This window comes from Battus philenor, unplaced genomic scaffold, assembly GCF_028537555.1.
Source record: "Battus philenor isolate CCGP_79_NKW_IND1 unplaced genomic scaffold, ilBatPhil1.0.hap1 SCAF_12, whole genome shotgun sequence".
Taxonomy (NCBI): domain Eukaryota; kingdom Metazoa; phylum Arthropoda; class Insecta; order Lepidoptera; family Papilionidae; genus Battus; species Battus philenor.
The window spans coordinates 2,126,673-2,140,765 of record NW_027181674.1 but is presented as its reverse complement, the minus strand read 5'-3'; the positions used below and the strand labels follow the sequence as shown (position 1 = coordinate 2,140,765).

Here is a 14,093-nt window from a genome sequence, read left to right as displayed (position 1 = left end):
CGTTGTTTATACTTCTACTGTTTACATATTATGTCTGGAAGTGATTGCCTCGTGTGATAAGACCGCCCATTGTATTTTTTTTTCTTTATTATCATGAAACTTTGCATATATTTTTAGAGTGTTTAAGAGTATTCAATACATAAGATAATGTATGTATGTATATTAAAGCAGTTTAATGACCACATATAAAGTACTTCGCTTTGATATATTCTAACAGAGTCATTTGATTTTAATAACATTTTATTGTCACCCTACTATTACATAAATAATGAAAAGGGGAAAATGAATGAAAAAAGCCACTAGTAAAAGTTCTAAGTAACAAAACAACAGAATCCTGCATATAAATCTATAGTTAATTATATCTTCATGGGTCAAAGACCAGATGTAGATAATTTTAACATGGTTCGTGTATAATTATGTATAGTATATTTGATAATTTGATGAACAATGTACGCGATGTGAATTAATTAATAATTGTTGATAGAGACTCAAACGTGAAGTTGGTTTAACATAAAAACAAATGTATTATTAAATTTATTAATAAAAATAGTCCACAAAAGTACGCAAATATAATAATATAAAACAAATCTTCCAAAATCAGGAATATCCTTGTGAAAATAACTTGTCTAAAATAATGAAAATCCTTGCATTTATAACAGTGATTTTAATTATCGGAGTGAATTGTGAAAGTTTAATAGAAAACAATGAGGATTATTCAGACCCAGTTTTAAGTTATTTATTATATGGCACTAATACAGAACTTTTAGAGGAAGATGATGACGAATATAAAGATTTAGATGCAGGTAAGCGTTGACAATTTAGATTGAAGAATAACATGAGTCAGGGAATACATTTCAAAGACACTAATTCACAAAATAAATGTTAGCTGTTCGGAACTGTTGTCTGAGGTAAACTTTCCAATTCCTGCAGCAAGAACGCGTTCTAGATCTCTTTTTTTATCAACGGCTAGGGCAAATATAGGTAAACGTGCACCCTTATACAGAATGTGTGACCTCCACAATTCATATATTAGTGTATATTCATATATTAGTGATATTGATATATTCTCGTGTTCTCTCGTATCTTTTAAAAAAACAATTTCGTTCCTAATTATTGAGTAGACTTAGTAATGTGTTTATTCTTATTTGTTTTTTCATTGTTTGACTATAAATCATATGTTCTCAGTGAGATAGTTATAAGGTAACAATTGTAACAAATTTTATATTTCTAAGCTTCTTAGTTTCTACTTTCTTACTGCCTTTGGTACTGTCTATCTCCAATAAAGTAAATAAATAAATAAATAAATAAAAATAGTGTTGTGGAACATCCAAATGTATAATATATCGACTTTTTAAGCGATGTATTATTTTTTTCCACCTTAGTCTTCGTTATCAAAGATACCTTATACTAAATTTTTAATTTGGAAAGTTGCTGGAAATTTATGAAATAAAATTGTTCGTTGGTATGTTTTAAATTTTGTTTGTTATTAAAGTTAGTATTTATAACATATACCTTTGGATAAAGGACTTCTTCGTTTTCTTCCTTAATCTAGTCTAGATTGTAATAAATAGTTAGAAGTAGAAAGAGAGACCTACCTGTTATGTCAGTGATATCATCAGTCTACCGTTTATTTACAATCGTCGTTCTCTTTTTTAAACGATTATTGCCAATTTTTTTTACCACACATGCTGTTCGATTGTGAAATAATTTACCGCTGAATATGATATTTAAGAAAACGTTTAAGTAATATTTATTAAACCTATGATTATTCATCCTTTGTTCATTTTTTCCTCCGTTTCTTTTTTCTTTCTGAGGCAAATGCGATCCAAGTCAGTATAATGTTTTTATTTATTATTGTATTCTATCTATAATATGTATTATACCTTATTTATTATAAGTATATATGTTATATACATATGTATGTATGTTTTTATGTGTATGCTTGTATATATGTATGTTTTATACACGTGAACTATCCATTATTTATACTTCTACATTTCATGCTATGGTTGTCTAGAAGAAATTGCAGAAATTTTTGTTTATTATTATGAAACTATTTATATGTTTTTAACGTGTATTATACACTAAAATAAATAAATTATTGCTACAGAACTAGATCCAGTATTCTCTGAAGGTGCTTGGCTTTGTGGAATTTGTGATAATATGGCAGAAAGTAAATTAATATATAGTGAAAATAACGAAGTGGATACAAATATTGACGAAGACGATTTTTTGGAAGTGCAGGTGAGTAACATTTGAATAAAGAAATAAATACAAATTGAACGTTTATATTATAATGAAAGCAAAGAACATCACATCACTAATTTGTTGAAGAACAATGATATAAAACACATTGTTAACCACAACAATATAAATGTAAAAATAAGACAAACTTTCGTAGATCTAAAAGCTAATAGTCTGTTACTTCTCGGACTAGTAAACTCTTGATAGAATAGTAAATTTATTGCTTGTAAAACATCACTGTTTTATACCCGACGAGTTTAACCCTTAATAGCCTAGAGTTTCAATTTTGATATCAATCTTTTAAACCGAATGATCATATTACTATTAGTTTTTCTATAGGTTGGCTGTACGAATTATACTGTTGTATAATATTCTTTCCAACGAAATTAAAAAAAAATCTAATTTTCCTTTCATCTAGAACCTCAAGCAAACACAGTATTATTAAAAAAATCACTTTCGTAAATCAGGCTATTAAGGATTAAATAACGAATACTAGAGATCATACGAGGTATTGTTATTTAAGCTATAGACCTTATACTAAAAGCAGTGGTAGTCCAGTGCAAGAGAACCGAGTCTTGTTATCGAAGGCCACGGGTTCAATCTCCGTGTTGCATTGTTATATAATTGACACTGTGTATTTAATATTTCGGATGGCCACTGCTCATAAACAAGTTTGAAGAGTATGGGCACGTTCTCTGCGTACTACAATACCACACAGCGTGGCGATTATGTTATTTCCCCCCCCCCCCCTTAAAGTCTTTTGGGGGAGGCTTAAGCCTTTGCAGTGGGCGTATATAGGACGAAACGACTAAAAGGAGAAAAATATTCGTGGTAAAAGATTTTGCTCAGGTCGTTTCAACTACTATTAATTAAGAAAATAAAAAAAAACGTAAAATTTAAAATAAATGGATAATGTATAACAAAGTGAGAGGACGAAACTAAAGCAATACAGAAAATGTTATACCTGTAAGATTCGGTGAAGTAAGTTGACGAAAATCAGGTGAGGTATAAATGGAAATATATATAGCTCTTTGTTTGGCACTAATCGGTGTAACATAACTCCCGAAGATGCCCCGTGGAGGGGTGAAACACGTGTTGAGTGATTTGACGGTGGCAATTTTGACTTTGTTGCCCGACTACCGCTGCATGTGCGGAAGTGGCTAAATATTGGTCCTTTTCTTACATAAATGGACAAACGAATAAAGAAGAATGAGATAATACGTGAGGAATAAAAGGAGAAAGAATAATTGTCGTTACGATGAAAGAAAGTTCAGAATGTAAATAGTAGAATTCTATGTAGAAATCATTATTGTTATAAAGTCCCTGCGTGCCCAAAATAGGGGGGTACAAGAGCCCTCGAAGAACGAAAACCATACTAAATTGCTCTTGCTAATATTAGTGATCGGAAAGTGGATCGTTGTGAAAACCTTCTCTTGTGCCAGATATCAAGGTTTCAAATCTTGGGACTTTTGATAGGTGCTAGTTGTAGATAATATTTTTGCTACGGCAAGCCAAATACTCTTTGTAATGGAATTAGTTGATTCTTACCAGATTTATAGGTGCAGTAATAATGAAATTTTCATTTTCAGGTCGGACTATCTTTTACAAACATGCGCTGCGTTGCAGTATTGTCTGATGAAGAGTGCATAGTGAAACGTATTTCAGGAAGCTGTTCCGGCTTAACTGTAACACTGAGCGTTGCGGAATCAAGACAATTTGTAGTCAAAGTCTTTGGAGATTGACCAAACATTTAGATATAAAAAATTAACAACATACATATTTCTGTGAAATCTATACACTCTACAAAAATGTAGATAGTCGTCTTTTATTATTTGTTTTAAGTATTTCAATTATTTATAGTTTTTTTAATAAATAAATAAATTCTTTTCATCGCTTGGGATGTATATATGGCAATAAGTTTTTGATTTGTAGATAAAATTAAAAAAGTGACTTTTAAGAATCCTGCTATGATTATTTTTTATAATACATGGCGCAACTATAGCTCCTAGCTATTATACTTACAATGATTCAATATTTGTGTTTATCAAAAATGTACAACCAGATTGTTTTCAATACATCTCCAATATAATTGTGTGGTGGTAACTGTATATGATTCTTAATGACGTTGTATAACCAATTTGGAGAAAAATTCTGGATTTTAAATTACTTAGTTATTTGTTATTATTAGCTCTATTTAATAATTAAATTTTCCAAAAATATTTATGCAGTTTATTATTTTTGAGACCTAAGATTTTACATATCAAAAGAATTATATATATTAAAATTATTTAATAAAACTTGCCTTTCGTCATTTCTTCTATTGACTGATGCATTTATATGATTGTTTGTGTTGTTAACAAAGCCTTAATAGGTTGATTGGTCAAAAGATAGGATTACCTGTGATTTAAATTAAAATCAATATCGATGTAAATCAGGCTGTATCATTTAATAGTTTTGGCAGTAGAATAAAGAACTTGAACTATCTTTCTCTTCTTCATTATTAATTTGTGGATAACTTTGTACAATTTTACAATATACTATCGGAATATCGCTCGTAATGTCTCTGAAAATATAAAGGATCTTTTTTGTGATAATAAAACTTGAGAATCAATTGTTCTGTTACTTTATTAAGGATATTGTTAAGGTAATCAATAAAAACTCGTCTGAATTTCTCGAGGGCGCGTCCCAGTTCCGGCAACTCAGTAAGAAAAGGACCAATATAAAGCTACTTCCGCACATGCAGTCGTAGTCGTGCAATAAAGTGCACCGCCCGCCAGCCTGCTGATAAATGCGAATGCGGCAAACAATGTGAATTACACAACTACCACCGTTAAATCACTTAACACGTGTTACACCCCTCCACGGGGCATCTTCAGGAGTTATGTTACACCGATTAGTACCAAACACAGAGTGTCGCAAGGTAAAGTTCCGGCAACTCAGTTCGAATTCGATCGGATTTGTTTACAAAGTACAAATAGATTCTCTGTCAATGCAAGTGCTAACTACACATTATTCTAAATAGATAAAAATATCAATGAATTCAAATAATTGAATATTATATCAAAATAATCTCATTAGTATAGGTTTTTTTCTCATTTCTTATTCACCCATACTGCACAAGTATGACCCGTTTTGTTTTTTTTTTCGTGGGTGAACAAGGTCTTGGTTTTTATAATATTTTTTTATAATTATCTATCGTTCTTAACGCCTTTTATTTTTTTCTCTAATTTCCTTCATAATATCTTTTATTCCTTTCCATAGTTTCCTTCTTTCGCCTATTCTTCCTATTTTCTATCAATATACCAACCATCACACTTCTTGACCCAAAAACTTCTGTATCACCAGAACGCTAAACATCATGTATTGATAGATAGCACAAGTCGAAGTCTTCTTTTTATCTTTTGGAGGACTTTTGGAACGAGAGTTATGTTTTATTTAGGATTTTTAATCTTTATCCAATAAAGTAAAAGTAAGAACTAATGAAAAGTGAAAACTGCTAATAATATGTAAAACACTTGTAACGTTGCAAGTTAACGTCCCATAAATCTTAGTTAAAATTTTAACCAAAAAAAATATTATCACGAGAAACGTCTCATAAATCGCAATACAGCAAAAAATTGTTCAACCCTTAGCGGGTAACGGTACGTCTCAAGTGGCGTGGGGTCGTGGGAGCATGCTATTGGTTTAACGGATCTTTGTTTTTATAACAAAAATTCCAATGCGCCCGCGCACCAGCACACAGAGTTTACAGCAGTGCTCGGGAGAAGGATCCAGGCCTCGGTCGCGTTCACTAGCTAGGTGTCGTCTCACGCACCGACGCACACTCTTTGTGTCGGTTGCGTTCACCAGCTATGTGTCTTCATACGCGCCGGGGCCAATTAGAATTTACGTTATAAATTCACGCCTTGGTCCTATTCATTCTCCGGGCATCATTTAGCTCACGCCACAACCTTTACATCGTCTCGCACCCCAAGGGGTAAGTGTTGAACAAATATTATGAAGACATCATTATTAAGTAGCGTTTATCTATAAGTTAGAGCTCAACATTTTGTCTGTGTCCATAGTTCCATCATTATGTATTCATTATTACTTTTCAATTTGTTTATTTATTTATCTCTTCTATTTTTGTTTTACATGCTTTACATTTTGTAACTCCGTTCTGACAGTAAACAATCACATCAACTGCTTTCGGTTTCTACCCTTACTTCATCGCAAGCCATCTCCGGGTTTGCTGTCAGCGGAGCAAATTGTACATATACTTATATATGTATATCATAACTGTGACATTTATTCACAGGTGCGAGATTTACACTGCAAAGTTTATACTACAAGTTTTAGACTGCAAGTTTTACACTGCAAGTTTTACACTGCAAGTTTTACACTGCAAGTTTTACACTGTTGAAATTATATCACCGTGCACCGGAACCGACACATACTGCAACCTACCGGCGCTCCCTGCTCTCGACTTGCAGCCGCCTGACCAGTCCTGGGAGATCGAGCGGCTGACCACCACCACCATCAGGGGAGTACCGAGCAGCGGTGCAAAATTAGACCAGGCCTTCTGCCCACTACCCTTTATTAATTCAAAATATATATTTATTTTGTAAAAACGGCACACTGGCGCCCTTAACGTGGTATTAAAAGGTCTGATTTTGCATTGTAGTGTAGTTATGTGATTGTTTTTTTATTTAATTAATTTTGTAAAACGTTATTTTTGCCTTTTCTACTGCCAGCAACTGAAGTGTACATCCTTCACTTAAAAAAGTTTTTGTTTAGTTTAACATACATTTTGTTCTTATGTTGTAACTTTTTTTGCTTCTGCTATTTTTTCATAGGACCGTACACATTAGTTGCAGTTATACGCATCAATTTCATATTTTTTGTGTTATTTTTTTTAATTCTTATACTAGCAACCATAACGTTCGTTAGTGAATTTGTAACAGAACGGAGTAGATTGAGTAGAATACTTGTTCAACACCTTCCTTATTGTGGTGCATTTAATTTTTTCTTCTTTCTCTCTTTACAAATTTATAAAAGTAGGTTAAACATGGCGCTATTGTTAACAATTTACGTAAACAAATTGCTACACTGGGTCCTCTTTTTCCTTCTGAGGATGTTTTATACTAATAGAGTCAATCAAATTTCGGACGATTCCGATAGCGTAGAAGACGTGTTTGTTAAGACATACGTTATTCTTGATTCTTTATATAAAATGTATAATTAAAAATAATTCTCTCTTATGTATTAGAAGTATTGGCCGGTAAAAATGTTGGAACATGGCACATATAGGATTTAAAAAAAAATAGGTTTGAATAAATACCAAACATAATGCGATACAACATAAACTAAAGCATTACCATTAACCGCGTAATATTTCGTTTGGGTTATTAGAATGAATCTATAACCTTCATAATTGTTTGGTCGCGTTAGTAATCCTTATAATGATTACTATTGCTAGTTTGTTTGCGAGAAGTATGAAAGAATGAGTTTAAAAGGATAAAAATGAAATTGTTATCAATAAGTTCGGATTTTATTTCCTTTAAATGAAATAAAATCCTTCGGTGACGCGCGGGGTAATGTAACGTTGCAAGTTAACGTCCCATAAATCTTAGTTAAAATTTTAACCAAAAAAAATATTATCACGAGAAACGTCTCATAAATCGCAATACAGCAAAAAATTGTTCAACCCTTAGCGGGTAACGGTACGTCTCAAGTGGCGTGGGGTCGTGGGAGCATGCTATTGGTTTAACGGATCTTTGTTTTTATAACAAAAATTCCAATGCGCCCGCGCACCAGCACACAGAGTTTACAGCAGTGCTCGGGAGAAGGATCCAGGCCTCGGTCGCGTTCACTAGCTAGGTGTCGTCTCACGCACCGACGCACACTCTTTGTGTCGGTTGCGTTCACCAGCTATGTGTCTTCATACGCGCCGGGGCCAATTAGAATTTACGTTATAAATTCACGCCTTGGTCCTATTCATTCTCCGGGCATCATTTAGCTCACGCCACAACCTTTACATCGTCTCGCACCCCAAGGGGTAAGTGTTGAACAAATATTATGAAGACATCATTATTAAGTAGCGTTTATCTATAAGTTAGAGCTCAACATTTTGTCTGTGTCCATAGTTCCATCATTATGTATTCATTATTACTTTTCAATTTGTTTATTTATTTATCTCTTCTATTTTTGTTTTACATGCTTTACATTTTGTAACTCCGTTCTGACAGTAAACAATCACATCAACTGCTTTCGGTTTCTACCCTTACTTCATCGCAAGCCATCTCCGGGTTTGCTGTCAGCGGAGCAAATTGTACATATACTTATATATGTATATCATAACTGTGACATTTATTCACAGGTGCGAGATTTACACTGCAAAGTTTATACTACAAGTTTTAGACTGCAAGTTTTACACTGCAAGTTTTACACTGCAAGTTTTACACTGCAAGTTTTACACTGTTGAAATTATATCACCGTGCACCGGAACCGACACATACTGCAACCTACCGGCGCTCCCTGCTCTCGACTTGCAGCCGCCTGACCAGTCCTGGGAGATCGAGCGGCTGACCACCACCACCATCAGGGGAGTACCGAGCAGCGGTGCAAAATTAGACCAGGCCTTCTGCCCACTACCCTTTATTAATTCAAAATATATATATTTATTTTGTAAAAACGGCACACACTTAAATATTAACAACTTAAAATGTAAACAGCGCCATCTAGTAACGTGGATAAATATTTTGAACAACATACTTTCAACAGACGTTCATGAATAATTAATGAACTATAATATCCTGCCAAAAAATAAAAAAAAACTATGTTCACTTAATAAAATGAATACGTTTTAATATGAATGGACGTTATTCGTTGGGTTTCTAAACAGAAAAGAGACATAAAATATTTTTTATTATTATTTAGATTAAAAAAAATGAACAATAGAGATTAAAATATTATTTTATTATAATAAATGTTTATAGTTTACCTCAGTTAACTCAGTTACTGAAGAAATTCAGAAGCAAATCCTTCATTTTTAAGACGACAAACTCACGTGGATTATACCAGTCTTTATCACAGAGTGATCAGAAGACATTCCCCTGCGATCCCCTAAATATAGTTTGGAACGAGTATATAAAAGATTACTGCGCGGGAGTAGGTATACAAATATTTGGTTTTGAAAAACAAAGATTAATATATATACATATGTACACACACACACACACACACACACATATATATATATATATATATATATATATATATATATATATTAATATAAAATAAAAGATAAAATAATTTTCAGTATTTTTTTATTTACCACTTATAACTAGATAAACGTACCTTGTTCTTCACTTGTTTGTGTTACGTTTAACTGTCAAGTCGATTTAATGTCACAAGAGATATAGAATTAAAAACTTGTACGTATATCTGTGTGTGTACATTCACATATGCACACATATATATATATATATATATAACGATCACTTATGTATATAGGTATACTAATATTTAAAAGCATACACTCTGTGTGTATATTTGTACTTTATTTACATGAATAAATAAATATCTTCTGCAAAGAAATAAAAGTAATAAAAAAAATTAAAACTTTTCGAAATTACTTTTGTTACTAACCAAATTTATTTATTAACAGTTTTATCTGAATTAACATAAATAGATTATGTAAAATACACTGTAATAATTGAATAGGCACCCCTGTTTCCTTTGTCTGTAGAATTCGTAAGATCAATAGAACGTAATGAGAATTTACGGCCTCGTGGATAACGCAGGCGTTTCTGAAATCGCCTACTAATTGTCAATTTATGTTTTAGCTCTTCTTTAATCTATTTTCGTTTGTAACAATTTGTATTACTTGCATGACTGATGTTGGTATTTCAATTATTTAACTTCTTACAATAAGATAACATGTTTTTGGACTATTTAATGTCTTTTTAATAAATATAGTTACTATTAGCACATTATTTTCATTAAACAGAATGAATGAATCATTAGCTCACTATTTAAGCAAAACACCATGTCTCATTAGCTCATTATTTTTATAAAGCAGCAAGTCTCATTAGCTCATTGTTTCGACTAAATAGCATGTCTCATGAGCTCATTATTTTCACAAAACACCACGTCTCATTAGCTCATTATTTTCACACAACACCATGTCTTATTAGCTCATTATTTTCAGAAGACAGCATGTCTTATTAGCTTATTATTTTTACAAAACAGTATGTCTTATTAACTTATTATTATCACAAAACAGCATATCTCATTAGTTCATTATTTTCACAAAGCACCTAGTCTCATTAGCCCATAACTTTCACAAAACAACACGTCTGATTAGCTCTTTATTTCCTCAAAACGGTATGTCTCATTAGCTTATTATTTTTACAAAACAGCATATCTCATTAGTTCATTATTTTAATAAAACAACACGTCTGATTAGCTCTTTTTTTCCACAAAATAATAAGCTAATGAGACATACTTCTCATTAGCTTATTATTCTCACAAAACAGTATGTCTCATTAACTTATTTATATAAAACAGTATATCGTTATATATAGTCACCCTATTTGTTTAAGCTTATCCAAGACATAGGCCTCACCAAGAGCTTTTCATGTCATTTACTATTCATATTGTTATCAAAAGTGTGATTATTTAAAATTGATGTTATCATTAAATAATATTGGCAAATTATTTTCATGGAACAGCACATCTTATTAGATCATTATTTTAATTTAAAAGCACGTTTCTTTGGTTTCTTAACTTTTTAATGTCTTTAGTTAAGGAATCTACACATCTCATTACTTTATTAGTTTTGTGAAACATTTGGTAATTTTTTTTAATTTGTTAGGTTATTATTTTCATAAAAAATAATCCTTAAGAACTAGGCAAGGATGCTGAAGGTACATTATTTTGTTTAAAAATCTCTGTAGTTCACGATATGCAACTTTATATGCAAATAATTAACTTATTACTAAATCCTACAAAATAAACATCCATTAAGAGTGGAATTTGGAACACTGTATGCCATATTACTCAGTCAGTACAGGATTGCGCTGAGCGTATGTTATAATGTAAGTGGAAAACTTTTACTCAACACGGCTGGATCGCCGCATTGTGCTTTCGTTCACGTATTGTATTATGGAACGAGCTTTTGCTTTGTTACGGTGTAAAGCTTCGAGTTGAGGCGAGCTTTTTTATTTTCACCTCAACCCGGAACATGTTCTCTACTGTTTTAATGGTTGGTTATTTAACATACTATTTATTTTAGATCATAAATCACTTCAAAATTTATCATATCGGCGGTTCCACGTCCAATTTTGAAACATTATTGCTTAGCTTAGATTTCAATTTCTGTGAAAGAATTAAAATTGTTTTTAATTTAATTTACGTGGCTTATTAAATAGGATCCGTAGTAAGCTAAAAAGCTTATCCCTACTCAGCAATAAAGGCGGACATGATACGATATCATATCGGTTGATAGTTGCTCATACCAAGGCATAAGTGTTCTTCACAGATCGCCAAAGAAAACCATCTTAAGTAAGAAAAGGACCAATATTCAGTCACTTCTGCACATGCAGTCGTAGTCGTGCAACAAAGAACACCGCCCGCCAGCCCGCTGATATTACACAACTACCACCGTTAAATCACTCAACATGTGTTTCACCTTTGGGACCACCACTTTGGGAGTTATGTTACACCGATTAGTGCCAAACACAGAGTCTGTGTTATATTATTATGTGCGATTTAGCGGATTTAGAGTTATTTTACTTAGGATGGACTTCCGCAAAATAACGCCTGATTCCATTAAATAGTAAATGGTCTTGTCTTAGTGGGAGGTTCACCACGCCGCGTGTACCGGCTGGTGTTCGTCCCTAAAGAACCTTTGGACCCCAACAGCCGTAGGTTGCACAAGAATGTCTCCCATTGATACTTTAAAGGAGAAATTCTTCGATCAACAGCAGTGACGTTTGTTCTTCGATTCCGAACATAGCCTTTTCCATTGCTTTCTGAGCGAACTTGATCCTTCTTATAATTTTTTCGTTCGAAATTATTGAGTACATACAATACAATTTAAACCATAATATAAATATATAAACAAACATAATATCTAATATATAAAATTCTCGTGTCACGGTGTTCGAACTTGAACTCCTCTGAAACGGCTTAACCGATTTTTACCAAATTTTATATGCATATTTAGTAGGTCTGAGAATCGGCTACTATCTATTTTTCATACCCCTAAGTGATAAGGGTTGTTCACCCTTAAAAATTTTTTTTTTATTTTTTTGACGAAATTTTTTGTTTTTATTTTTTTATGATACAACATACAAAAATACATACAACCCTAAATTTTCACCCCTCTACGATCAACCCTTATTTATGAATTGAAAATTAAAAATATTTTTTTTGCAAAACAACGTTTGCGGGATCAGCTAGTAAATATATAAACCATAGTCTTTGATCCCTGTTTAGTAATGTTTATATTTGTTTTTTTTTTTCATTGTTTGACTATAAATCATTATATGTTCTCAGTGAGATAGTTATAAGGTAACAATTGTAACTAATTTTATATTTCTAAGTTTCTAAGTTTGTACTTTCTTACTGCCTTTTGTTACTGTTTATCTCCAATAAAGAAAATAAATAAATAATAAATTTGAATAGTAAGCGACAATGTCTCATTGCATACCTTAAATTACTATAACATAGGTAGACTTATAATAAAGGCGTATGACCAAGGAATTATAAACACATGTTTTAAGAGAGCAGTCGCCTGCTCCCTAACCGCGAACAGCGTGGACGATCCGTGGTTGGATCCAGATCTCTCGGCACGCCTGTGGTCCACCGTGCAATTGGTAGGCGCCCCACTAGCTTTATTTTTTAGTCTATAAGTTTTTAAGTTCACGAACCCTTCCGCTCCCTGAATTCAATTCAAATAAAGCTCTAAAAGCCTTCGGGTTAGCAGCGACAATTTCTACAGAGAAAATGCAAAAATGCAGGGAATTATAAAAAAGGTGAGTAATTTATTACGGTATATTTATTATAAACATATCTAATATATGTAAAGATATAATAACTAATTATATTTATCCTTAAACAATAATCATAGTTAAAAATCTATTTCGGAATATATTATATGAAATTACGAATATTTATTCCCGTTTGACTGCTAAGCAGTTCTTTTCAGAACTGCGAGATATGTTTTGACTTGATGTAAAATAAACACTATTATTTAGACAAATGTCTAAATAAAATAATTTAGCATAAGGAAAGGCACATCTAAGAGCAACAGACATCTTGATACTTGCAGCGCAAAAGCAGCGCGAAGCAGTTTTCGAGACAAAATAACGCAGTGCTTTTTCGATGCTTAGCAGTCAAATGAATAAATATTAATATTTCTTATATTATCGTACATAAAAGTTAGTCAAAGGAGTCTAGAATAGACCTAGCTTCTTAACTCTAAAGAAGTTAAAATGCTACAGCTAGTTAATATGTAAAGATGTGTAAAGTTACGGTAAATACTAAACATACACTAAATATCAATGCTTTATTAATACGTTCATTATCATTGTTCCAGCCGCAGGATGCCCAACTCTGGACATAAACCTCCAACATAGATATAAAAAGGTTCAAATAAACCAACATTCTCACTGGGGCCTCGCAATATATTTATGGCAATAATTTTTATATTTACAATAATCACATAAATTAAAAAAGGCATCCATAGTATATTAACAAGACACTATGATAAACTGTATACATTTATAATAAACGTATTATTGCATTAATTCAATAATAAATATAAACATCAAATTGATTTAGAACGCACTGGCCTCAGAGAG

General features: G+C 32.2%; 1 protein-coding gene across 1 annotated transcript; it reads left to right on the top strand.

Annotated features, from left to right (window-relative positions):
- Positions 1-458: 458 nt before the first annotated feature.
- LOC137933041 (uncharacterized) lies at positions 459-4,021 on the top strand. Its single transcript, XM_068776775.1, has 3 exons — positions 459-803; positions 2,111-2,244; positions 3,834-4,021. The coding sequence occupies exons 1-3, from the start codon at positions 635-637 to the stop codon at positions 3,984-3,986; spliced, it is 456 nt and encodes a 151-aa protein (XP_068632876.1). The 5' UTR covers positions 459-634; the 3' UTR covers positions 3,987-4,021.
- Positions 4,022-14,093: the final 10,072 nt, after the last annotated feature.